We start from the raw sequence: 23,042 nt of genomic DNA, 5'->3' as shown, positions 1-23,042 counted from the left end.
TCACAGGCAATATGTTGTATGTGTTTGTGCATGTGTGTGTGGCTGTCACTCTCAAAAACAAATAGTATGACTTTTAGAACTTGTTTAATCTGTAGAAATCTTCAATTTGGTGTATATAACTGTAAATTTTCCTTTACTGAGTAATATTCCATTATATAGATAAATCACAATTTGTGTAGCTTTTCACATGTTGATGGACATTTGGATTGTTTTCCTATTTAAGCTAATATTGCCAAAAATGCCGTGTGCTTTCAATGTGCAAGTCTTTGTATGGACATATATTTTAATTTCTCTTGAGAAAAACCTAGGAATAGAATGGTTGGGCCATATGCTAAGTGTATGTTTAACTTAAGAAGAAACTTATTTTGGAATTCCAGTTGCTCCACATCCTCAGTCACACTTGGCATTCGTGGTCTTTTTAATTTTAGCCATTCTAGTGGATGTGTAGTAATGTCAGTATATATTTCCCTGATGCAGTATTGGAGTTGAGCATCTTTTTGTGTGCTTATTTGGCACATATCTTCTCTGATATCTTCAAATCTTCTTCCCAAATTTAATTGGGTTATTTATTACTGAATTATAAGACTTTTTAATAATCTTACAAGTCCTTTGTAAGATACTAGTATTGTGAATATTTTCTTCCAGTGTAGTTTATTTTTCATTTTCTTAACTGCATGTTTCAGGTAGCAGAAGTTTTTACATTAAATGAAATCCAGTTCTTAAATTTCTGTTTTATGGCTTGTGTTTTTTATGTCCCATCTAAGGAATCTTTGTCTAACCCTATTTTCTTCTAGAAGTTTCATGGTTTTAGTTCTTACCGTTAGGTTTATGGTCTATTTCAAGTAAATTTTCTGCATATGGTGTGAGGTATGGGTTGAAATTATTTTCTAATATGAATATTCACTTGTTACAGTACCAATTGTTGGAAAGATTCGCCTTCATTAAATTACTTTGACCGTGTGTGTGTGTGTGTGTGTGTGTGTGTGTGTGTGTGTCTATGAATAAACACTTTTCTACTGATCTGTATGTCTTTATATAACTAAGTATCACACTGTCTTAATTATTATAGTTTTATAGTGTCTTGAAATCAGGTTCTGTTAATCCTCCAATATTGTTCTTTTTTTAAAATATATTTTTATTGATTTCAGAGAGGAAAGGAGAGGGGGAGAGAGAGAGAAACATCAGTGACGAGAATCATTGATTGGCTGCCTCCTGCACACCCCCTACTGGGAATCGAGCCCATAACCTGGGCATATGCCCTTGGCTGGAATCGAACCTGGGACCCTTCAGTCCACAGGCCGACATGCTATCCACTGAGCCAAACCTGCTAGGGCGAGTTTTGTCCTTTTTCAAAATTATTTTGGATACTCTTGATCTTTGGATTTCTATACAAATTTTGAAACTGACTTGTCAGTTTCTGCAGAAAGACCTCATAGATTCTGATTGAGGTTATGTTCAATCTATAGATCAAATTGGGATAGAAGAACAATTTAACAATATTGAGTCTCAAAACACAGTATCTCTCTCCATTTATTCAGGTCTTAAATTTCTCTCAGCAGTGTTTTATAATTTTAAGTTTAAAGACCTTGTACATATTTTGTTCATGTTTTTAGATGCTATTATAAATAATATTTTTAATTACAGTTTTAATTGTTTCCTTGGTATTATATAGAAATAAAACTTAAAATATGACCATATATCCTACAATCCTGTTAAATTCATTTCCTAGTAGTGATTTTTTTGTTGATTCCTTAGTATTTTTTACATAAATGACTATGATAGCTGCAATTGAAAACAGTTTTACATCTTCTTATCCAACCTCTATGCCTTACTATGCTAGCTAGGACCTCCACTGTAATATTAAATTGAAGTGGCAAGAGAGGACATCCTTACTTTGTTTCCGATCTTTGTTGGAAAGCATTTAATCTTTCACTATAACTATGAAGTCATTAGGTTGAAGAAGTCGCCTTCCACTACTTGTCTCCTGAGATGTATTATCTTGAGTGGATGCTAAATTTTTTCAAGTGCTTTTTGTACATCTATTGAAATGATTGTATGTTTTGTTTGGTCATATGGTGAACTATATTGATTAGTTTTCATAAGTTTTGGTGACCTTGTGTTTGTGGGATAAAGCTCTCTTGTTTATGATGGTTATCTTTTTAATGTATTGTAGATGTACTAATATTTTGTTAAGGATTTTGAATCTATGGGAGATATTGGTCTGTACTTTTCCTTATTCTGTAATGTCTTGGTCATTTTTGGTGTCAATGTAATGCTAACATCAGGAAATTAGTTGGGAAGTGTTCCCTCCTTTTATATTTTGAGTTGTATAGAGTTGATATTGTTTCTTCTTTTAATGTTTGAGAGAACTCCAAAGAGAAGGCATCTGGACATGCAGTGTGTGTGTGTGTGTGTGTGTGTGTGTGTTATGTGTATGTAAAGGTTTGTTAAACTATGGATTCAAATTCAAATAATAAAGGGTCATTCATGTTATTCTTGAATGAGCTTTGATATTTTAGGTCTTTCAAGGAACCCATTTCTTTAAGTTATATTTATTTGCATAAAGTTAGATTATTCACTTTTTTTTTAATGTTTGTAGTTCTGTAGTGATTATTGTCAATATTGTCTTCTCTCTCTCTCTTCTCAATTTAGGCAGATATTGGTCAAGTTTACTTATGGTTTCAAAAAACCAGCTTTTTTGGGGGAGGGGGATTTAGTCTATTTTATTTACTGCTTGATTTTTTTTTACATTTCATATCATTACACAATTACATTTTCTAATCTGCAAACAGATACCCTAAGTGGAAATTTTTTAAAAAACAATCAAATTAGGTACATCCAAAATGCAACAATTATACATATGATAATTAATTCACAAAGTGTAATCTATCAGGATGTATCCCTAAGAATTTAGGAACAGCCAGTGAGGAGAAATCTGACCATATTTAGCAATCTATTTATACATCCAAAGACAAACCTATATAAACTCCCAAACCAAAACTTTGAAAGTTTTTGTTAAGTCCCCATTGGATGAAGGAGAAAGAGTGAGGATTCAAACCTAGCCAGCCTTGACAGTCTTAATGCCAAATGCTGGGCTGGTGCCCCAGTCTGCAACTGAATAGCAAGCATCTCAGTTTGTCAAACACCTGGATATCCAGCTCTTGTGCCATTATGCACATAGAAAGGCTCAGTGTTCATTAATTAAAAAACAAGTAGTCATTAACTATCCACACTATCCCCCCCCCAGCTTACCAGCCCCAATATGCAACCTGTGTCACACAGAGACAGCCTATACTGTATTACATATGCATATAGTATGTGTGTGTATATATATGCACATATATGTACATATACACACATACACACAGTAGTAGATACAAATGGCAAGTAACAGTTCCTGCAAAAATTCATTGTTACTTGAAACTATGGCTCCTATACCTTGGGGTGGTTTTAGACTTCAAAATTGAAAAATACTGCTAAAATTTCACTTCCTTAACACAAAATTTGATTGCTTATTCAGTTTAGCTTCTCAGTCTACACATGGCTATAAAGTAAATTTTTATATTAAAAAACAAAACAAAACAGCCAACTGAGTGCAGTTTCTCTTTCCAGTCTGGTCAGGCTGTTTTGTAGAAGTTACTCCTAGTTAGACTAGAAAATCTATGACACCTTCCAGTGGTTCAGAGAACGAGTTTTTTAGTTCATTGATTTTTCTTTAGTGTTTATTTTTTCTTTCTTATTTTTATTTCTTTCTGCTTACTTTAGGTCTAATTTATTCCTCATTCCCTAGGCTCTTAACATGGAAGCTTGAACTATTGAATTTAGACCTTTCTTCTTTTCTAATTGAAAAAGTTAGCTAGATGTTGATTCTACCAATCCATGAACACAGTATGTCCTTCCATCTGTTTATGACTTCCTCTATCTCTTTTTTCGGTGTCCTGTAGTTTCCTGAGTACAGGTTTTTTACCTACTTAGTTAAGTTTATTCCTAGGTATCTTAATTTTTTTTGGTGCGATGGTAAATGGGATTGTTTTTTTAATCTCCCTTTCTATAAGTTCACTGTTGGTGTATAAAAATGCCATAGATTTCTTGGCATTAATTTTGTATCCTGCTACATTGCCGAATTCATTTATTAAGTCTAACAATTTTTTGAAGGAGTTTTTAGGGTTTTCTGTGTACAGTATCATGTCATCTGCAAATAAGGACAGTTTTACATCTTCTTTTCCAATTTGGATACCTTTTATTTCTTTTTCTTGTCTAATTGCTATGGCTAGCACTTCCAGTACTATGTCAAACAGGAGTGGTGAGAGTGGGCATTCCTGTGTCGTTCCTGTTCTTAGGGGAAATAGTTTTAGTTTTTGCCCATTGAGTATGATGTTGGCTGTAGGTTTGTCATGTAAGGCTTTTATTATGTTGAGGTATGATCCTTCTATTCCCATTTTGCTGAGGGTTTTTATCAAGAAAGGGTGTTGGATTTTGTCAAATGCTTTTTCTGCATCAATTGATATGACTGTGATTTTTATCTCTTAATTTGTTTACATGATATATCATGTTTATTGATTTGCAGATATTGTACCATCCTTGCATACCAAGGATAAATCCTACTTGGTCATGGTGTATGATCTTTTTGATGTACTGCTGGATCCGATTTGCTAGAATTTTGTTGAGGATTTTGGCATCTATGTTCATGAGGGATATTGGCCTGTAATTCTCTTTCATTGCGTTGTCTTTATCTGGTTTTGGTATTAGGGTGATGCTGGCTTCATAGAAGGAGCTTGGAAGTGTTCCTTCCTCTTGAATTTTTTGGAATAGTTTGAGGAGGATAGGTTTTAGTTCTTCTTTGAATGTTTGGTAAAACTCCTGTGAAGGTGTCTGGCCCCGGGCTTTTGTTTGCTGGAAGCTTTTTGATGACTGCTTCAATTTCTTCCATAGTTACTGGCCTATTGAGATTTTTAGATTCTTCCTGATTGTGTTTTGGAAAGTTGTATTTTTCTAGGAATATGTTAATTTCCTCCATGTTGTCTAGTTTGTTGGAATAGAATTGTTCATAATATTTTTTTAACAATCCTTTGTATTTCTGTGGGGTCTGTTGTTACTACCCAAAGCAATCTATAGATTCAATGCACTCCCAATTAAAATACCAATGGCATATTTCACAGACCCTGAATGCACTCTCCAAATATTCATCTGGAATAAAAAAACGACCCCGAATAGCTGCAGCAATTCTGAAAAAGAAGAACAAAGTAGGAGGGATCTCAAGACCAGATATCCAGCTGAACAAAGTCACTGTTCCCAAAACTGCCTGGTACTGGCACAAGAACAGACATATAGACCAATGGAATAGAATGGAGAACCCAGAAATCGACCCAAACCACTATGCTCAACTAATATTTGACAAAGGAGGCAAGAGCATACAATGGAGTCAAGACAGTCTCTTTAATAAATGGTGTTGGGAAAATTGGACAGATACATGCAAGAAAATGAAACTAGATCACCAACTTAACACCATACACAAAAATAAATTCAAAATGGATAAAGGACTTAAGTGTAAGATGGGAAACCATAAAAATATGAGAGGAATCCACAGGCAGCAAAATCTCAGACATATGCCGAAGCAATATCTTCACTGATACAGCTCCTAGGGCAATGGAAAATAAACAAATGGGACTACCTCAAAATAAAAAGCTTCTGCACAGCAAAAGAAACCAACAAAACAACAAGAAAGCCCACTGCATGGGAGAACATATTTGCCAATGTAATCACCAATAGGGGTTTAATCTCCAACATTTACAGGGAACTCATACAGCTTAACAACAGGAAGATAAACAACCCAATCAAAAAATGGGCAACAGACCTAAATAGATACTTTTCAAAAGAGGACATAAGTCACTATTTATCCGAGAGATGCAAATCAAAATGACAATGCGGTACCATCTCACACCTGTCAGAATGGCTATCATCAACAAATCAACAAATGACAAGTGCTGGTGAGGATGCGGAGAAAAAGGAACCCTCATGCACTGCTGGTGGGAATGCAGACTGGTGCAGCCAATGTGGAAAACAGTATGGAGTTTCCTCAAAAAACTAAAAATGGAACTCCCATTTGACCCAGTGATCCCACTTCTAGGAATATATCCCAAGAAACTAGAAACACCAATCAGAAAGGATATATGCACCCCTATGTTCATAGTGGCACAATTCACCATAGCTAAGATTTGGAAACAGCCTAAGTGCCCATCAGCATATGAGTGGATTAAAAAACTGTGGTACATCTACACAATGGGATACTATGCTGAGGTAAAAAAAGAAGGAATTTTTACCATTTGCAACACCATGGAACGGGAGAGCATTATGCTAAGCGCAATAAGCCAGTCACAGAAAGATAAATATCACATGATTTCACTCATTTGTTGAATATAATGAACAACATAAACTTATGAACAAAATCATATCCAGAGACAGAGAAGCATGATCAGTCCATCAAACCTCAGAGGGAAGGTAGGGGAGGGTTGTGGTAAGTGGGAGAGATCAACCAAAGGACCTGTATGCATGCATATAAGCCTAATCAATGGACACAGACACCAGGGGAATGAGGACATGAGTGAGGGGTGGGTGGGTGGGGGGGCAATGGGGGAATAAGGACACATATGTAATACCTTAATCAATAAAGAAAAAATAAATAAATCAAGAAAAAGCTAGAAATTCTCATAAGTACTGCTATAGCCACACCTTACAAATGTTATTTTAAAATTTTTATTCATTTCAAAATATTTTCTAATTCACTTTGTAATTTCTTCTTTCTTATGGAGAAGAATGTTGATTAATTTCTAAGTATTTGGAGATTTTTCAGCTATCTTTCTATATTGATATCTAATTTAATTCTGGTGTGGTCAGAGAACATACTCTATGATTTCAAAACGTTTAAATTTATGTTTTATCATCCAGTATATACTACTATTATTGTGTGAAATGTTTTATAAATGTCAATTGGGTCAAATTCAAGAATAGTGTTTTTCAGTATTTTTCTATTTGTTCTGACATTCTGCTTATATGTTCTCTCAATTAGTGACAGAGAAGTACTGAAATCTCCAACTATAATTGTAGAATTCACTTTTTCTCCTGTTCTATCAGTTTTTGCTTTATTATTTCAGAGCTCTATTGTTAGGTTCATTTAAGATTATGTTTCTTCATGAATTTTCAATTCTTTATTATAAGATACAGAATTTTAAGCTAATTCATTTCCATCTCTCACCATTTTAAAAATGTCTTGCTGTTTGTTGTCTTCTGGCTTATATCGTTTTAGAAACAAAGTTTGCAATTATTCATATCTTTGTCTCTGTATACATCATTTGTCCCTTTTTTGGTTCCTTTTTAAGATTTTTTCCTTTATCACCTTTTGCACAATTTGATTATGATTATATTATATACTAGCTTTTCTCAAAAATCAGTTCTTTCTCTTGCTAGACGTATTATATAAGGTATAGATAGCGTCAGAGGATTTGGATATTTTCAGTTTCCTGCAAAGTTCCTACACATTAATATCTACTGCCAAGGAGCCACTGATTTATGAGGACTTCCAGTGCTTGACTGCAGGCTCACAAAGGCTTTGGACAGTAGCATTCATTGATTTTACCAACATAAAAAGAATAGCAAAGTTTTTTTGCCTAGTATAGCCAGGGCAATTCCCCAGATTCCCTATCAAGTTGAGACCTGTTAGATATAGCATAATGGACTTGAAGTAATATGAAGAATTTTGGCATTTTTCTCATGAACTAGTATGTTTTGAAAATCCTGAAACCTATAACCTTTGCAATTAAATGATGATAATAATGAAAAAATTGCAGTGATATTTTATATACTTTACAGCTTATGAATAATTTCACACATATTGTCTCATTTAGCTTCATGATGATTTGTACTGAGAAGTTTTTGTGGACTCACTCAACTTCATAAACATTGGCTGAATAAAAAAAAAGATTTTACTGCCAACCATTTTTTAAAGATTTAAAAAATAATAACCTGCTTAAGAGTCCTAGTATTTACTGTCATTTGCACAGAAGTTGTTAGCTTTAAATGAAATAAGCCATATTTAAAAGATGATAAAATAAAACTAGATCAGAATGCTTCCCCATTTGTTTTGTGTTCTTGTTTCTCTAAGATTAGAAGTGAATTTTCTTTTATTTAAAAGGATAAACAAATATGTTTATGTTTTAACCACAATGTTTTATAGTAAATATTAGTTGTGAAGAGGATCAACAGCAGGATTAATACTAATCATTGCTTACTTCAGTAGAAGAGAATAATCTTTAAATGCCAATCTATATATATAGAAGCCTAATACGCAAATTGTCCCCTCGGGAGTTTAACCGGGAGACAGAGTTCGATAGCTCACTATGATGTACACTGACCACCAGGGGGTGGCACAGAATGAAGGAAGGCCCGGCTGGCAGCCCGGGAAGGGAGGTCTACCTCAATATTCTCACGCTTATCCACTTAGTTTAAGCAGTTGCCTACATGGAGTATAAATTAGTTACTATGTGCTGAAATGGTAAGGATAAGTTAGATGGCGGGGGGGGAGGGGGGGAGGTAGGTATTATTTAAAATGAAGATTTAACCACAGAGCCATTTTAGTCTTGGCTCCCCAAATTTCACATTTCTAGCACTTATGCAAGAAATGATTACTGTTTTATTTTCTTTATCAAAACCTTAACTCTGTTTTTGTTATTCTACTTTTTATTTTTAAAAAATTTACTTGGTTTTACACTTTTTTGTGACAGGTATCTTCACTCGAGGACAGCTGGGCCTGGTAGACGTCGTCTCCCAGTACATTCACTATGACGAGGTCTGTGAGGCGATCAGCATCCTGAGCAGTATGAACTGGGACACGCTGGGCCACCAGTGCTTCGTCAGCATGAGTGCCATTGTGAACCATCTTCTCAGACAAAAGCTCACCCCAGAGAGAGAAGGTCAGACTCGAAATATATTCCATCAGTGGGTTTTGCATACACGTGAAGTACCTTTTATTGAGTCAGTTATTTTTGAGGATGATTTTGAGTTATATTATTGGAAACTAAGACAAAAATGTTAATGCCTTATTAAAACTAACAAGGTCAGATGTAAAATAGTTATTCCTATATGGTATTGACTGTGTAGTATTTATCAACATAAAGAACAACTTTTCTGTATATACCTATGTTGGAGCTCACAATGCAGTCATTGTATATTAGAGTGTAAGTTCATGCGTGGAATATGCTCAGATTTCAAACTCTGAAAAAGAATTTCATGTACTCTCTCAGGTCTGGTAGACAAAGGGCCCCAAACAAACATCCTATTGCTCCTTTACTGTAGACATCAGTATTTTTCTCTCACACCCCAAGTCTTTTGTCCAGAAAATAATGCTTTCCCCTTTGTGTGTGTGTGTGTGTGTGTGTGTGTGTGTGTGTGTGTGTGTGTGTGTGTGTTTGTCAGTCAGACTTGCAGCCCAGGCTGCTGCTTCTTATTTTCATTCTGACTTGTAGTTCTGATACCCATTTCCCTTCTGCCTGCTTTCATTTCCCCACCTTCCCCCAGTAAATAATTTTTCCCATAGGATCTCAGATGTTTATTGTCAAAGAGAGATAAAACACTGTAAAAAAAAAAGGGGGGGGACAAATATGTGCCACATACAATGAAATTAATTTTTATATTTGTCATTTATCAGTATGTTATTTTTAAAAATATATTTTATTGATTTTTTACAGAGAGAAAGGGAGAGGGATAGAGAGTTAGAAACATCATTGAGAGAGAAACACCAATCAGCTGCCTCCTGTGCACCCCCTACTGGGGATGTGCCTGCAACCAAGGTACATGCCCTTGACCGGAATCGAACCTGGGACCCTTGAGTCCGCGGGCCGACACTCTATCCACTGACCCAAACCGGTTATGGCTCAGTATGTTATTTTTATTGTGATTTACTTATTTACTTAATGTAAAATGCACCTAACCATTTTTGCACTTGCTTCTTTATTTCAAATCTTTGCAAAAAAAATTGACGTTAATGATGGGAAATCATGGCCATGAGAAACTGTCCCTAGGTAGTTTGCAAGGAAATATATCAAAAGTCTTTATTGGAGAGCTTGTTTTCCCCTACTATTTTCTTTGCATATTTAAAATGTTCTTATTCTATTTTATTTTGTTTATAAAGTAAACAAGTTGTTTAGATAGAATTCTGTATATAACCTTCATTTTAGTAATTTTAGAGAAGAATAATCAATAAGAACATATTTCTTCAGGAAGTTTGCATCATGGGACTTGGCCCAACTCACATGAGGCTCACAATAAATATTTATTTAATGTTACTTGAATGTGCTTTTTTGAGGTAGCCCAACCCATCTATGGGGATTCCAGTATTTTTACAATGAGAAAATGCCTAGCACAGTGTTTGGCCTACAGTAGGTATTAAAATATTAGTTAAAAATAAAAAGAGTATAACTTCAAAATTTTAGGTACTAGGTATTACTGTAATATTTCTGCCTGGCGAGTTATTTCAGTCATTTCTTAGCATTGGTATACTCTCAAGATTGGGTACATAATATTAAAAAAAAAAAAGAGTCCCCAAGAAAACCAGTTACGGTGCACAAAACTATACAAGAGATCCTAAATTTACAGTTGAAGAAATATGGAGAAGATAAAATATTTACTGTCACTCAGGACACTGAGAAATTACTAACACCTTAGTGAATTTGTATTGTAAGATTTCTGTGTTCTAAGAAAGATTATTAGGTAATTTACAAATGGACATTATCAGATTTTTGCATTAATAAAGTATATTCTCAGGAACCATATTGGGGAGATAGGGAAATAAAAAGCGTGTATGATTATAGGCTATTTAAAAAATGCTTGCATGATGCTAGGTTATCAGAATATGTGCATTTAGATAGGTATATTCATTTTCCCCTAAGTAACTGCAAAACACATTTCTGAAACATTCAGAATTCTTTTCTATTGAGATTTATTCTATCTGAATCTAACAAATTTGGCATGGTAATTTGTTTTCCTTTTATTAGTGGAACCCAGTGAGCTCTTTTATTTGTAGCCATGTTGTGGTTATCTTTGAGGCCGTCATTTCTGTCTTAAACATCAAGCTGGGCTATCTAATGAATCTATAACTGTGCTGGGAGTTACGAGTATTTCATGTAGGCTTGAACATTTCAGATGTACAAAACATGCTGTCAAGAAAACAAGCGATGGCAAGAGAATCTGGCTTGTTTTCACAATAGCATTGCTGTATTCAATTTTAATCTAAATTGACTGCTGCTTTGAAAGAAAATACCTTTAAAGTTCATCTTACTTCACTGTCTAGATTTAAGATTAAAAAGGAAATTACTTATAGCTTAGCCAAGTCTATAGCAATTACTCTGATGAGGTATTTAATACTTTCACAATCAAATATGCCTAAAACTAAAGAATTTTGCTAAATAAAAAATTGTTTATTCAACCAAGTGCTAGTAAGTAGCATAAGAATCAGTGGAGTCTTACTGTGAACTGTAGTGCTCTATATCCTCATACTCACACCGCTATGGTAATTAGATACCTTCCAGCTATTTCTGGGAGGAAATACAACCCAATAGGCATGTCTTGGTAAAATTGTGAAGTTGGCAGACTGTGCCCCTTTCTCCTAGTTCTAAGCACTCTGGTTTATCAAAACCTGCTCTCCAGTCCCTCTTTCCTAGGAAGGTGTCAGTTGACCCAGAGCAGATTAGCATGTCATCCCTCCCAGGGGTGTTAGCTTTCACACCTGGACAAAACCAACAACCTTATTGTTGAGGACAGGATTTAGGGAAGATAAAGGGACTTTCACTGTTTCTTTAAAGTTTTAGTAGGTAGTAAAATCTCTATTACAATAAGGCTATTTTTATTTGTATTATTTTTAAAAAGATTTCTGATTATTTCAGTTCCCAGTGTGGACAGGTTAGTTTTTGCCCTTCAACTAAGGAGAGCAAATGTTGAGCACAAAGTGAGTTGATTTTACTGGAAATACTAGTTCAAACTGTGTTACTTTGATGAGTCACTGTTTTAATTACCCATTTGTGGTGAGAGGTTGATCCATTATGGATTTCTTCAGTTTTGACAGCTTTTCGTTGTTCGGAGTCATTGTCAGCTTTGCTTCAAGTGAAAGTTTATACACAGGTTTGTTTTTGTACCAGCTGTCATATTTTAATTTCATCTTTCCTGCAACAAGCTCACATTTCATCCAAGTTTGCAAAACCTGACTGACTGCAAACATGAGTATTCTGTTGTAATTGAAGGAGTTTCACTTGTTTTAGTGCTGCTATGTTTGAATTCCACAGCACAGCTCGAGGCAAGCCTTGGAACCTTCTATGCTCCAACAAGACCACTCCTGGACACAACTATATTGGAATATAGAGACCAAATCAGCAAATATGCCAGGAGATTCTTCCACCACTTGCTCAGGTGAATGATATCTTTGGATTGATTAGTATTAAATTAATACCTATATAAGGAGCCATGTTCTTTAATTAGAATATCCCATATTATGGCTATCTGTTTTATAACACCCTAAGGCAGCAATTTTCAACCTTTTTCATCTCATAGCACACATACTAAAAGTCTGTGGCACACCAAAAAAAAGTTTTTTGCCGATCTGACAAAAAATAAGGTATAATTTTGATTCATTTACATTGGATGGCTATTGTTGTGTTGGTTGTAGTCATTTTTTAATTTGACAGTCTAAAGGAAAAGAAGTCAGTGTCCCTGACTACATCGTCAGGTATTGCATGTTTTAAAACTTCTTGCAACACACCAGTTGAAAACTGCTGCCCTAAGGGAAAAACAAATCTTCTCTTGATATCCTTTATTTAATTCATTCTTGTTTTCCTTTTAACTAATATATTTCAATATTATTTAGGGCTTTTCCATCAACAGCACACTTTAATATAACTTCCCCTTTAGTGTGAAAGCAAAAAATACCAGCCGGGTAAAGTCAATTTAAAAATATTAACTTTAAAAAAAAACTAACTTAACTGTGCTCCGGGCACTAGAGAAATGTTTTAGTTTCATTGAGGCTAAAAATACAAATGTGCTATAAAAAGCTCTGAGAAGGTCGTTGGTTTGCTTTACTTTCAAAATTACTGTGGAAAGATTTGTCCATTGTCCTCTCGTGTTGTGGCAAGTTGCTAGCTATACTGTGCCTTTTTTCTCTGCTTTAAATGGATATAATAAAATTTTTTAACCTTAGGTGTTATATGAAAAATTAGATAATGTCAGTAAGTTACTCTGAGAAAAGTAATGTAAAAGTTGAAGGACAAGTACATATAGCATATCCCATATATATAAAGTTCAAAAAACAGATGGATGGAAGATGAATGGGTTGACAGAGATAGATGATAGATCGGTAGATAGATATAGTTAGTTTAGAAATACATATAAATATTTAGAAATACATACAAACTATATGTATAGGTACATATAATATAGTTTAGAAATACTATAAATGAAAGCAAGGAAGTGATTAGCACAAAATATAGGATAGTGCAGAGTGGGTTAAGAGAAATCCACGAATATGCCCTAACCGGTTTGGCTCGGTGGATAGAGCATCGGCCTGCGGACTGAAGGGTCCCAGGTTCGATTCCGGTCAAGGGCATGTACCTTGGTTGCAGGCACATCCCCAGTAGGAGGTGTGCAGGAGGCAGCTGATTGATGTTTCTCTCTCATCGATGTTTCTAGCTCTCTATCCCTCTCCCTTCCTCTCTGTAAAAAATCAATAAAATATATATTTTTTTTAAAAAAAAAGAGAAATCCACGAATAGTCATATATGAGCCTCCAAGGTATTAGTAATGTTAAGATGAATGGGGTATATATCAGGGTCAATTAAAAATGACTATTATTTTAGCTGAATGTATACATTTTGTATACTTTTTATATATGATATATTTTACAACAGAAAGTAATAAAATTTTCTACTCCATGCACCAAAAGGAATTGAGTTTAGAATTTTAATTTTACTTAAAATATAAATTTGCTATAACTCTATTGAACTCTTTCAACAATTATATATATGGTCCCTTCTTTTTTTCTTAGAACAACCCTTTTAAGGGGATAGTATCAGTTGACAAATGAGTAAACTATATATAAAGTGGTACTTTTATCTCTACCCAATAGGGAGGCCTTTGAAAAACAGTCATTTTAGAAGCTGAGAAATGTTAATATATTGTATGAGTTGTGATCTGTAATTGAATTTGCCTTTTAATCTGAATTACATTAGCATATTTCAAGAGACTTTTCACCCTGAATGAGGCAGTCTTCTACATATGAGCCTATGCCAAAAATACTGTGGCTGTCGTTGGACCGAGGGCTTTGTTCTTTGCTCTCACTATTATTTTGTTTTCCCTGTTCCTAGGAAAAATTAATGAGTTCCCTCCCTGCCTGAAGAACACAACTGATTAACATGAATGAAACAGGCATTTTGGAGGCATACTCTTGGTGGCCTCACTGTGTCTCTGGCCTCTGTGATTTTGTGCAGGGATTAGTTTGTGCATTAGCATTATGTTTCATAATGTGATAGTCTTTATTCTATGATCCTGGCCCTAGAATGCTCATAGCCTACTAATACTCACATATGCTACAGGTGTGCACTTTTTTTGTTCATTGATTTTCCTCAAATGCAATATTCTATTTTTTACGTGCTTTGATGAGGTGTCTATTATTGTTGTTATTATTATTAGATTCTAGCTTTTCTGTGTGGTTACATCTGGAATTGAACATTTTCCCTTGGGATATACTAGGTTTTTCATGTTTCCTTTTATGCATGCTTTGCTACTATTTCTGTTATAATGAGTGTTTATTAGTTCTTTTGACAGTAGGCTATACATGGCATTATGAAGAAAAAAAAAGAAGCTTTAGAGGAAATTAAATGAGATAGCTTAAAGTTGAAACCATTCTTTTGTTTAATCTGCTGCCAAGAAGTTCTCCTGCTTAAGGGAAGAGAAACAGGCCAAAGACTTTTTTGTATTTATGAAGTTCTAGAATTGCATTACTCCCTGTACTTTGCTAGCTAGTATTTTAATACTCTAAAAAAGGTTATTACATAATGGACTAAGTCCTAAACAGTAAACACCATCATACAGAATTTTAAATTGAAGATGAGAAAAAAGGAGTGCTGTGCAGAGTAGGGTTGTGCTTACGCTCACTCACTGGTAAAGCTGTTGACTCACATTGCCTGAGTCCAGATTGAACTGTTGATTAAGAAGAATAAAATATTAGATTGATTTTAATTTCATGCAACCATAGGAAGAGTGAGTATTATAGTGTGCATTTGTGATAATAGACAACTATACTGTGTGAGTTACTAAAATAAAAATTTTTGGATACAGTTTTGTTTTTATTTTGATAGTTAGAGGGAATCCATGGACATCCCTATCCTGGAGGTCTGGGGGCAGAGCTGAAAATTCCAACCCTCTAATCATGGTTGGTTCTTCTGATAACCAGCTCCATCTATAGGGGCTCTTGAAAATCACCTCATTCATATAAACTCAGGTGTGGTTGAAAGGAGCTTGTTATGAATAACAAAAGACTTTACTTTTACCTTTTTGGCACAAGTGTGTGTGTGTGTGTGTGTGTGTGTGTGTGTGTGTGTGTGTGTGAGATATGTGCTTTTGAGTCAGCTCCGACTCCTGGCAACCCTATGAATGAGTGTTGCCCACAATGTCCTGTCCTCAACAGCCCTGCTCAGCTCCTGTAGATTCATGCCTAGGGCTTCTTTTATGGAGTCAGTCCATCTCATATTTGATCTTCCTCTTTTCCTGCTGCCTTCTATTTTTCCCAGCATTATCATCTTTCCAAAGAACCTTGCCTTCTCATGATGTGCCTAAAGAAAGACAACTTCAGTTTTGTCAGTTTTGTCTCCACCAATGTGTCAGGCTTAATTTGCTCTAGGATCTACTTGTCCCTCTTTCTGGCAGTCCAGGGAATCCGTAGAGCTTTCCTCCAACCCCATATTTCAAATGAATCTTTTTTTTCCTATCAACTTCCATCACTGTCCAACTTTTGTATCTGTACACAGTGATCGGGAAGATGAGGGTGTGGATGATCCTAGCCTTGGTCTCTAATGACACAGCTTTGCTCTTGGTGATCTTTCCTAATTCTTCCATCGCTGCCCTTCTGAGTCTCAGCTTCTCTTGATTTTTTTGGCTGCAGTCACCAATTACCTTGGTGATTACCAAGGTAAGCAATTTCATTGCCTTCATTGTCAGTTACAAGTTGTGCATCTCTTCGGTAGTCATGATTTTTGTTGTCTTTCATCTTTAAATGCAGTCCTGCTTTGGCACTTGCTTCTTTCAGTTTCATCAGAAGTCATTTCAAATCATTGCTACATACTGCCAGTAAGATGATATCATCTGCATATCTTAAGTTGTTGATATCTCTTTCACCAATTTTAACTCCTCCTTCCTCTGAGTCTAGTCCAGTGGGTTTTTTTAAATATGTTCAGTGTACACATTAAACAAACAAGGAAATAAAAGGTGTGACACCTTCCCCTATAGGAAACCATCCAGTCTCTCCATCTTCTGTCCTGGCAGTGGCTTCCTGTTACAGTACAGGTTACACATCAGGACAATCCAGTGCTGAGGCACACCCGTCCCTTACAGAGCAACTGCCAGCTTTGCATGATCTAAACAGTCAAAAGTTGGTCTAACCTTCTGATATTCTTCAGAGCAGTCCAGTATCCAGCAAGTGCTCACCATCAGGTCTCCAGTGCCTCTTCCTTTTTGAATCCAGCTGAAAATCCAACATTTCCTACTTCATATAAGGTGGAAGCCTTTGTTGCATCACATTGAGCATCACGGTACTTGTATGGGAAATTAAAGCAATGGTCCTGTAGCTACTGTACTCTTTGGCATCTCCTTCCTGAAAACTGGGAGGTATATTGAACCTTTCCAGTCAGTAGACCGTTGTTTTGTTTTCCATATTTGTTAACATATTTTTGTGAGGATTTTGACAGATTCACTGCTGGTGGCTTGAAATAATTCTCTTTGTAGCTCATCTACCCCTGGTGATTTATTTCTTCCCAATTCATTCAGGGCAGCTTTCGCTTCACTGTTTAGAATTGCAGGTTCATTCTTATAGGAATATTCTGCAAAAGTATCTGTCATCCTTTTGTCTTTTCTGTAGAGAATTTCAGTAAATAGAGGGAATCCATGGACATCCTTTCCCTTTATTTTTTCCTGGTCAGATAATGTGCTTCCTTATTAGTATTCAGCATTCTTAATCTAGGTTTGAATTTCCCTCTTATTTCTTGCATTTTCTGGTAGAGATATCTGATTTTTTCTTTTTGTTCTCTTCTATCTCCTTACATTGACTTTTGTAAAAGTTCTCTTTATGTCTAAATGATAGTTGTTGAAAAACTGCATTCAGGTTTCTAACCCTACTTTGGTCACCTTTTGTTTTTGCCTCTTACCTCTGACAATTTTTAGATTTTCTCATCTCAAGCATCTTTTTTTTTTTTCCTTTCCTTTCTACTTCCAGCATTGTCTTTTTGCATTCTTTCCAAATAATATTTCTAGTGTCAGTCTGCAGTTCTGGTTCTTGGTCACTTAAGTTTAACAATGCAAATCTGTATTTGATGTGCATTTTAAATCCATTAGGAATGTTATTTACATTATATTTTGGCAATACAATTCTTTCATTACTCCTCAGCTTTACTCCAGTGTTTGATATTAACAGTTCGTGGTCAATACCACAGTCTGCTCCTGGACTTGCTTTGGCAGAAACAACACAGTTTTTTCATCTTCTTCCAATTACATAGTCTATTTGATTTTTTATTGGCCATTTGGTGGTATCCATTTGCTCTATCACCTAGGAAATACCATGAGTTTTAGCAGCTGTGTGCCAGGAATAAGACAAAGACTAAAGATATATTTCTTATTATAAATCACAATATCAGAAAAGGCCAATGCAGCTTTGCCTAAATTAAGTTCACAAGGTGATTGTTTACTTCTCGGCCTCCATGAAATTGAATAGTACTTCAGAATTGCTGAATAGGGAAATACTAACAAGAACTTCTATTATAAATAAATTAGAGGCCCGGTTCACGAATTCATGCATGGGTAGGGTCCCTTGGCCTGGCCTGCAGTCAGGGCTGATCGGGGCCATCTCGCCCAGTCCCGATTGGGGCTGATGGGGGCCTGCTGGCCAGGGGGAGGGACCGTGGGAAGTTGGCCAGCCGTGGGAAGTTGGCTGTGGGAGCACACTGACCACCAGGGGGCAGCTCCTGCATTGAACGTCTGCACCCTGGTGGTCAGTGCACGTCATAGGGACTGGTCGACCAGTCGTTTGTTCATTTGGTCGCTTAGGCTTTTATATATATAGATAGAAACTATAATAGCAATTTCTAGGTATTAAAAAAAAACATTTCAAATGAATGTGCCATATATGAAGCTTATTTTACTAACATGGAAATATAAAGGATTAATATTTATTTTACTTATTCCCCTCTGAACTATAAGACTTGTTTTCTGACTCAAATGGTATAATGTGATTGTGTCAGAGAGTCATGCTTTTTAAAAACTTATAAAAGAATATTAGGAAAATATTAGGAAAGGAAGCTTTGTTACCTAGGAATAAAAATGCTGTTTATGACATATTTGTGGGGAAGTGTATTGATGTCTGCATTTCCCTTTGCAGTGCAGTAAGAAAGTGAGGTGAACTGATGGACAGAAAGGGAGATTGATAGATGTGTGATTAAACAATATTGTAATGGGACAGTGATAGAATCTGGTAAATAAAGATCCTTCCGACTTGCTTGAATGTTTGAACATTTTTATAATAATATACTGAGGGGATAATATGTTAAGTCAATATTTACACTTAGAATTCGGGGTGGGGACTAGAGACTAGTCATTTGAAAGTGGTTCTTAGCTTATGCAAAATATACTGATAGACAAAATTATTTGTTTTGTAACTAAAAATGTTATTAACCAATTCAATTTTTAAATGGCTTTTTTCAGTTATACTTTTCAGTAATGAACCATTCACAGTGAATAAAACAATTATATGACATGCATCCAAAGAATATTAATACTAAAATAATTACCTAAGAATATGTAGGGAATAAGACAGAATGCTCTTCAGAGAAAAACTTCCTGGTTAGAAAATCTGAAAATGCTAGATGATGTATTTAAAATACTTGTTTAAAGCATGGTTGACCTGGCAGGAAACTAAGGGAAACACTCAAAGATTGAAATGACAAGGATGCTTGATTCCATAAGAGTAAGCAAATTCAAAGTTTGCCTTGAAGGCATCTGCTGGCAGTGAGGTGCTTGGTTTACAAAGGCTGTGTACTCAGAGTCAGAGACAAAGCTTTGGGCTGAAGTGAATAGGAGATGGGGTCAGAAACCCCACATCAATCCACAGCCCTTGAAGGGCAATGTCTTCCCTGAGGAAGGAAGATAGGAGATCCAAGAAGGAATGGTGGGCAACAATTAATTAGGCTGTTTGTCTTTTTATTGTTGAGAATTCTTTATCCATTCTGGGTACTAGACCCTTTTCAGATATATTATTTGTAAGTATTTTCTCCCATTTTCACTTTTTTGATAGTGCTTGATGCACAAAAGGTTTTTCTTTTTTATGAAGTCCAGTTTATTGACTTCTTCTTTTGTGGTTTGTGCATTTGGTGTCGTATTTAAGAAACCATTGCCTGCCCTGGTCTGGTAGCTCAGTTGGTTGGAGCATTGTGCCTTAGTCCCATACACTCAAAACTGGCATGTTCGATTCCTGTCAGGGCACATACCTACGTGGACTCCAGTTGGGGCGCATACAAGAGACAACTGATCAATTTTTCTTTCTCACATCAATGTTTCTTTCTCCCCCTCTCTCACCCTTCCTCTTTCTATAAAAATTAATGAAAACATAATCTTGGGTGAGTATTTTAAAAAAATAAAGAAACCATTGTCTAATCTGAGGTCAGGAAGATTTACTCCTCTGTTTCATTCTAAGAGTTTTATAGTTTAAGCTGTTATGTTTATGTCTTTGATCCATTTTGAGTTAATATTTATATACTAGAGGCCCGGTGCATGAAATTTGTGCACTGGGAGCGGGGTCCCTCAGCCCAGCCTGCGCCCTCTTGCAGTCTGGGACCCCTCGGGGGATGTCCCTGGGGAGTGGGCCTAAGCCAGCAGTTGGACATCCCTCTCGCAATCCAGGACCCCTCGCTCCTTAACCACCCGCCTGCTCGCTGCTCCTTACCACTCGGCTCACTGCTCCTTAGCGCTGCCGTGGAGGCAAGAGAGACTCCTGCCACCACCGCTGCACTCGCCAGCTGTGAGCCCGGCTTGTGGCTGAGCGGTGCTCCCCCTGTGGGAGTGCATTGACCACCAGGTAGCAGCTCCTGCATTGATCATCTGCCCCCTGGTGGTCAGTGCACATCATAGCAACCAGTCGTTCTGGCTGTTTACCGTAATGGTCTCTTAGGCTTCTATTATATAGACTAGAGGCCCGGTGCATGAATTCATGCACGGGTGGGGTCCAGCCAGCCTGCCCCAATTGGGGCTGATTGAGCCTGGCTGGCCGGGAGGAGGGGCCATGGGCCGTTGGCAGGCCGGCCCCGCCCCCAATCGGGGTTGAGGGGCCAATAGGGGGCGGGGCTGACCCGGGGGAGGGGTTGTGGGTGGTTGGCTGGCCAGCCCTGCCCCCTGGTTGAACTCCAGGTCGAATTCCTGGTTAAGGGGACAATTTGCATATTAGCCTTTTATTATCTAGGATGGTGTGAAGTAGTGATACAAATTCATTCATTTACATGTGGATATCCAATATTCCCAGTACTATATTGCCTAGAAGGGATGCAAGTTCCATTTTTCTACTCAGCCTTCTCTGGCATCATCTTATTGAGGGAAGGCGGGTAAGGGTGGGGGTGGGACTCCTGTTACAGTCTGGCAAGGTTGGGAGTCACCAGCTATTGTCGGCATGGGTGGGGCCACAGTTTTGCTTGGTGTTTGGCTGGTGAAAAGCAGTTATTTCTAGAAAGTTTTCTCTCTCACTATGCTGTCCATTGCCTGGTCCTTTGGAGGGAGAAATCAGACTTTTGTTTGGGCTCTTTTTCTTCTCTGTACCCATTGGCATGTTTCGTCACTGACTTCTCTAATTCCAATCCTGGAATACATGAGGCAAAAAGAACTGGTGTTCCTTGGGTCCCAAGGTTCCTAAGCTGGCCTGACTTCTCTCCACCTTTCATACTCTTATGTTTGTTTTTATATATAAGTCAAGGTTTTTAAATTGTACTTAGAGGGAGGGATTGGAAAAAGTATTTCTATCACTCTTAGAAGTGGAAGCCTCTTAATACATTTTTTTAAACCCTAAAAGCCCATCCACTGTTGCTAATGCCTTGACAATAAAAAGGGAAACTGTCTAGAACTTCACCTAAACACAATCCTTCTATAACTTCCTGGAGGCCTGAAGGGGTTTCCCTAATAGGTCATAGCTGTTTTAAGGCAGTCTGGATTTAAGGAGTCCAAAGGCCTATGTATGAATTCTCTAGCAAGTGTATGCATTCAAGAAGATTTATCCGAAGCTACAAGTTCCTTTCATGTATGATCACTACCACTGTTATTGTCTTCAGTGTCACCCAAAGCATGGATCTGCAAACTTCTCCCTTCCCCTTTCATTGTGATGTGCCCCATTTCTGTGATGATATGTGGTAGAGTCCATAGATTTTTAGATCATGTAGCTTGATAGGAATCGCAGCTCTTTTCTTTCTCCTTCTCAGGTGTGTCATCAGTGTAGGTCAAACTTTGATCAACATGTAAAATCTAATTTTGCTAAAAATATTATAAACATCCAAAATTACAGTGTTAATTTTTAAATGGTGCATTGAGAATGAGTCATACAACATTAGATTAGATTCATTTTTTTTGCAAATAAGGCATTAGTCAGACTTGCTGGGGAAAAAGCATTTTTGTATTATTTGAGAATTTTGCCTTGTGAGCATGTGGAGCAGCAAGTCAGTTTAATAAATAGTTCTGCATAGATAAAATGCTAACAGGCGATTACTGAGAAATATTTTTGTTTCATCAAATAAATGTCTCCTGTCTGGTAAAATACAGAGTGTGGCAAAAGTAGATTTACAGTTGTAAGTATGCGAAACACAGAGTTTATTCTTGTATTATTATTTATTTATTGTATTATTTACCATATGAACAACTTTTGCCCCACCGTAATTCTTTCAGTGACATTTAAAATCTTAGGTTCATTCCTAGAGTAGAAGAGGAGAAAAATCTTGATAATATTCAAGGATATAGAATAGAATCATAGAATATGTTTGATCCAAAAGAATGCCAGGAAAGCAGAAAAAAGAAAGAATACATGGGACAAATGGAAAATAAATAGTAATGTGGTAGATTTAAAATAAAAATGTATTAATAATCACATTATATCTAAATGGTTTAAACCCTTCAATTAAATAAAATAGAAACAGCACCAGACAGAACAGACATCCTGAAAATCAAGATAGACATCAGCCCTGTCTGGGTTTCTCAATGGTTAGAGCATCAGCCCACAGACGAACGGATCGTGGGTTTGATTCCCTGTCAAGGACATGTATCTGGGTTCCCCGGCCCTGGACAGGGCCCATGCAGGAGGTGACCAATTGATGTGTCTCTCACATCGGTGTTTCTCTCTCTCCCCCTTCTTCCCTCCCTTCTACTGTCTCTAAAAAATCAATTGGAAAAACATCCTTGGGTGAGGATTAACAAAACAAAACAAAAAAGATATACTTGAGATAATCACAATGAATGTAAATGAAAAGGCAAAGAGACTAAAACAATTAGAAGTATGAATTAGATTTAGAATACAGATGATTCAACATTAGGATGCTGAGAAGAGAAGGTGTACTCAAACATATAATGCAAGAAAAAGTCCCTGAGCCTTGGCCAGTGTGCATCGTCCCATGCACTGAGAGGTTGCTGGTCAGGGTCACATGCCAGGGGTGCAGATTCGATCCCCCATGGGGGGGCAAGCAAGGAGCAGCCAATTGATGTGTTATTGATGTTTCTCT

General features: G+C 36.6%; 1 protein-coding gene across 6 annotated transcripts in view; it reads left to right on the top strand.

Annotated features, from left to right (window-relative positions):
• The window catches only part of WDPCP (WD repeat containing planar cell polarity effector), a 257,997-nt gene that overhangs the window by 112,356 nt on the left and 122,599 nt on the right, over positions 1 to 23,042 (top strand). For all 6 annotated transcript variants that reach the window (XM_079792177.1, XM_079792175.1, XM_079792180.1 and 3 more), the window contains 2 exons: positions 8,778 to 8,966; positions 12,330 to 12,453. In XM_079792177.1, coding sequence (XP_079648303.1) covers positions 8,778 to 8,966; positions 12,330 to 12,453 — 313 coding nt within the window. The remainder of the gene's footprint in view (positions 1 to 8,777; positions 8,967 to 12,329; positions 12,454 to 23,042) is intronic.

Source organism: Cnephaeus nilssonii, assembly GCF_951640355.1.
Source record: "Cnephaeus nilssonii genome assembly, chromosome: 15".
NCBI classification, from domain to species: domain Eukaryota; kingdom Metazoa; phylum Chordata; class Mammalia; order Chiroptera; family Vespertilionidae; genus Cnephaeus; species Cnephaeus nilssonii.
This window is presented reverse-complemented; position numbering and strand designations above follow the sequence as displayed.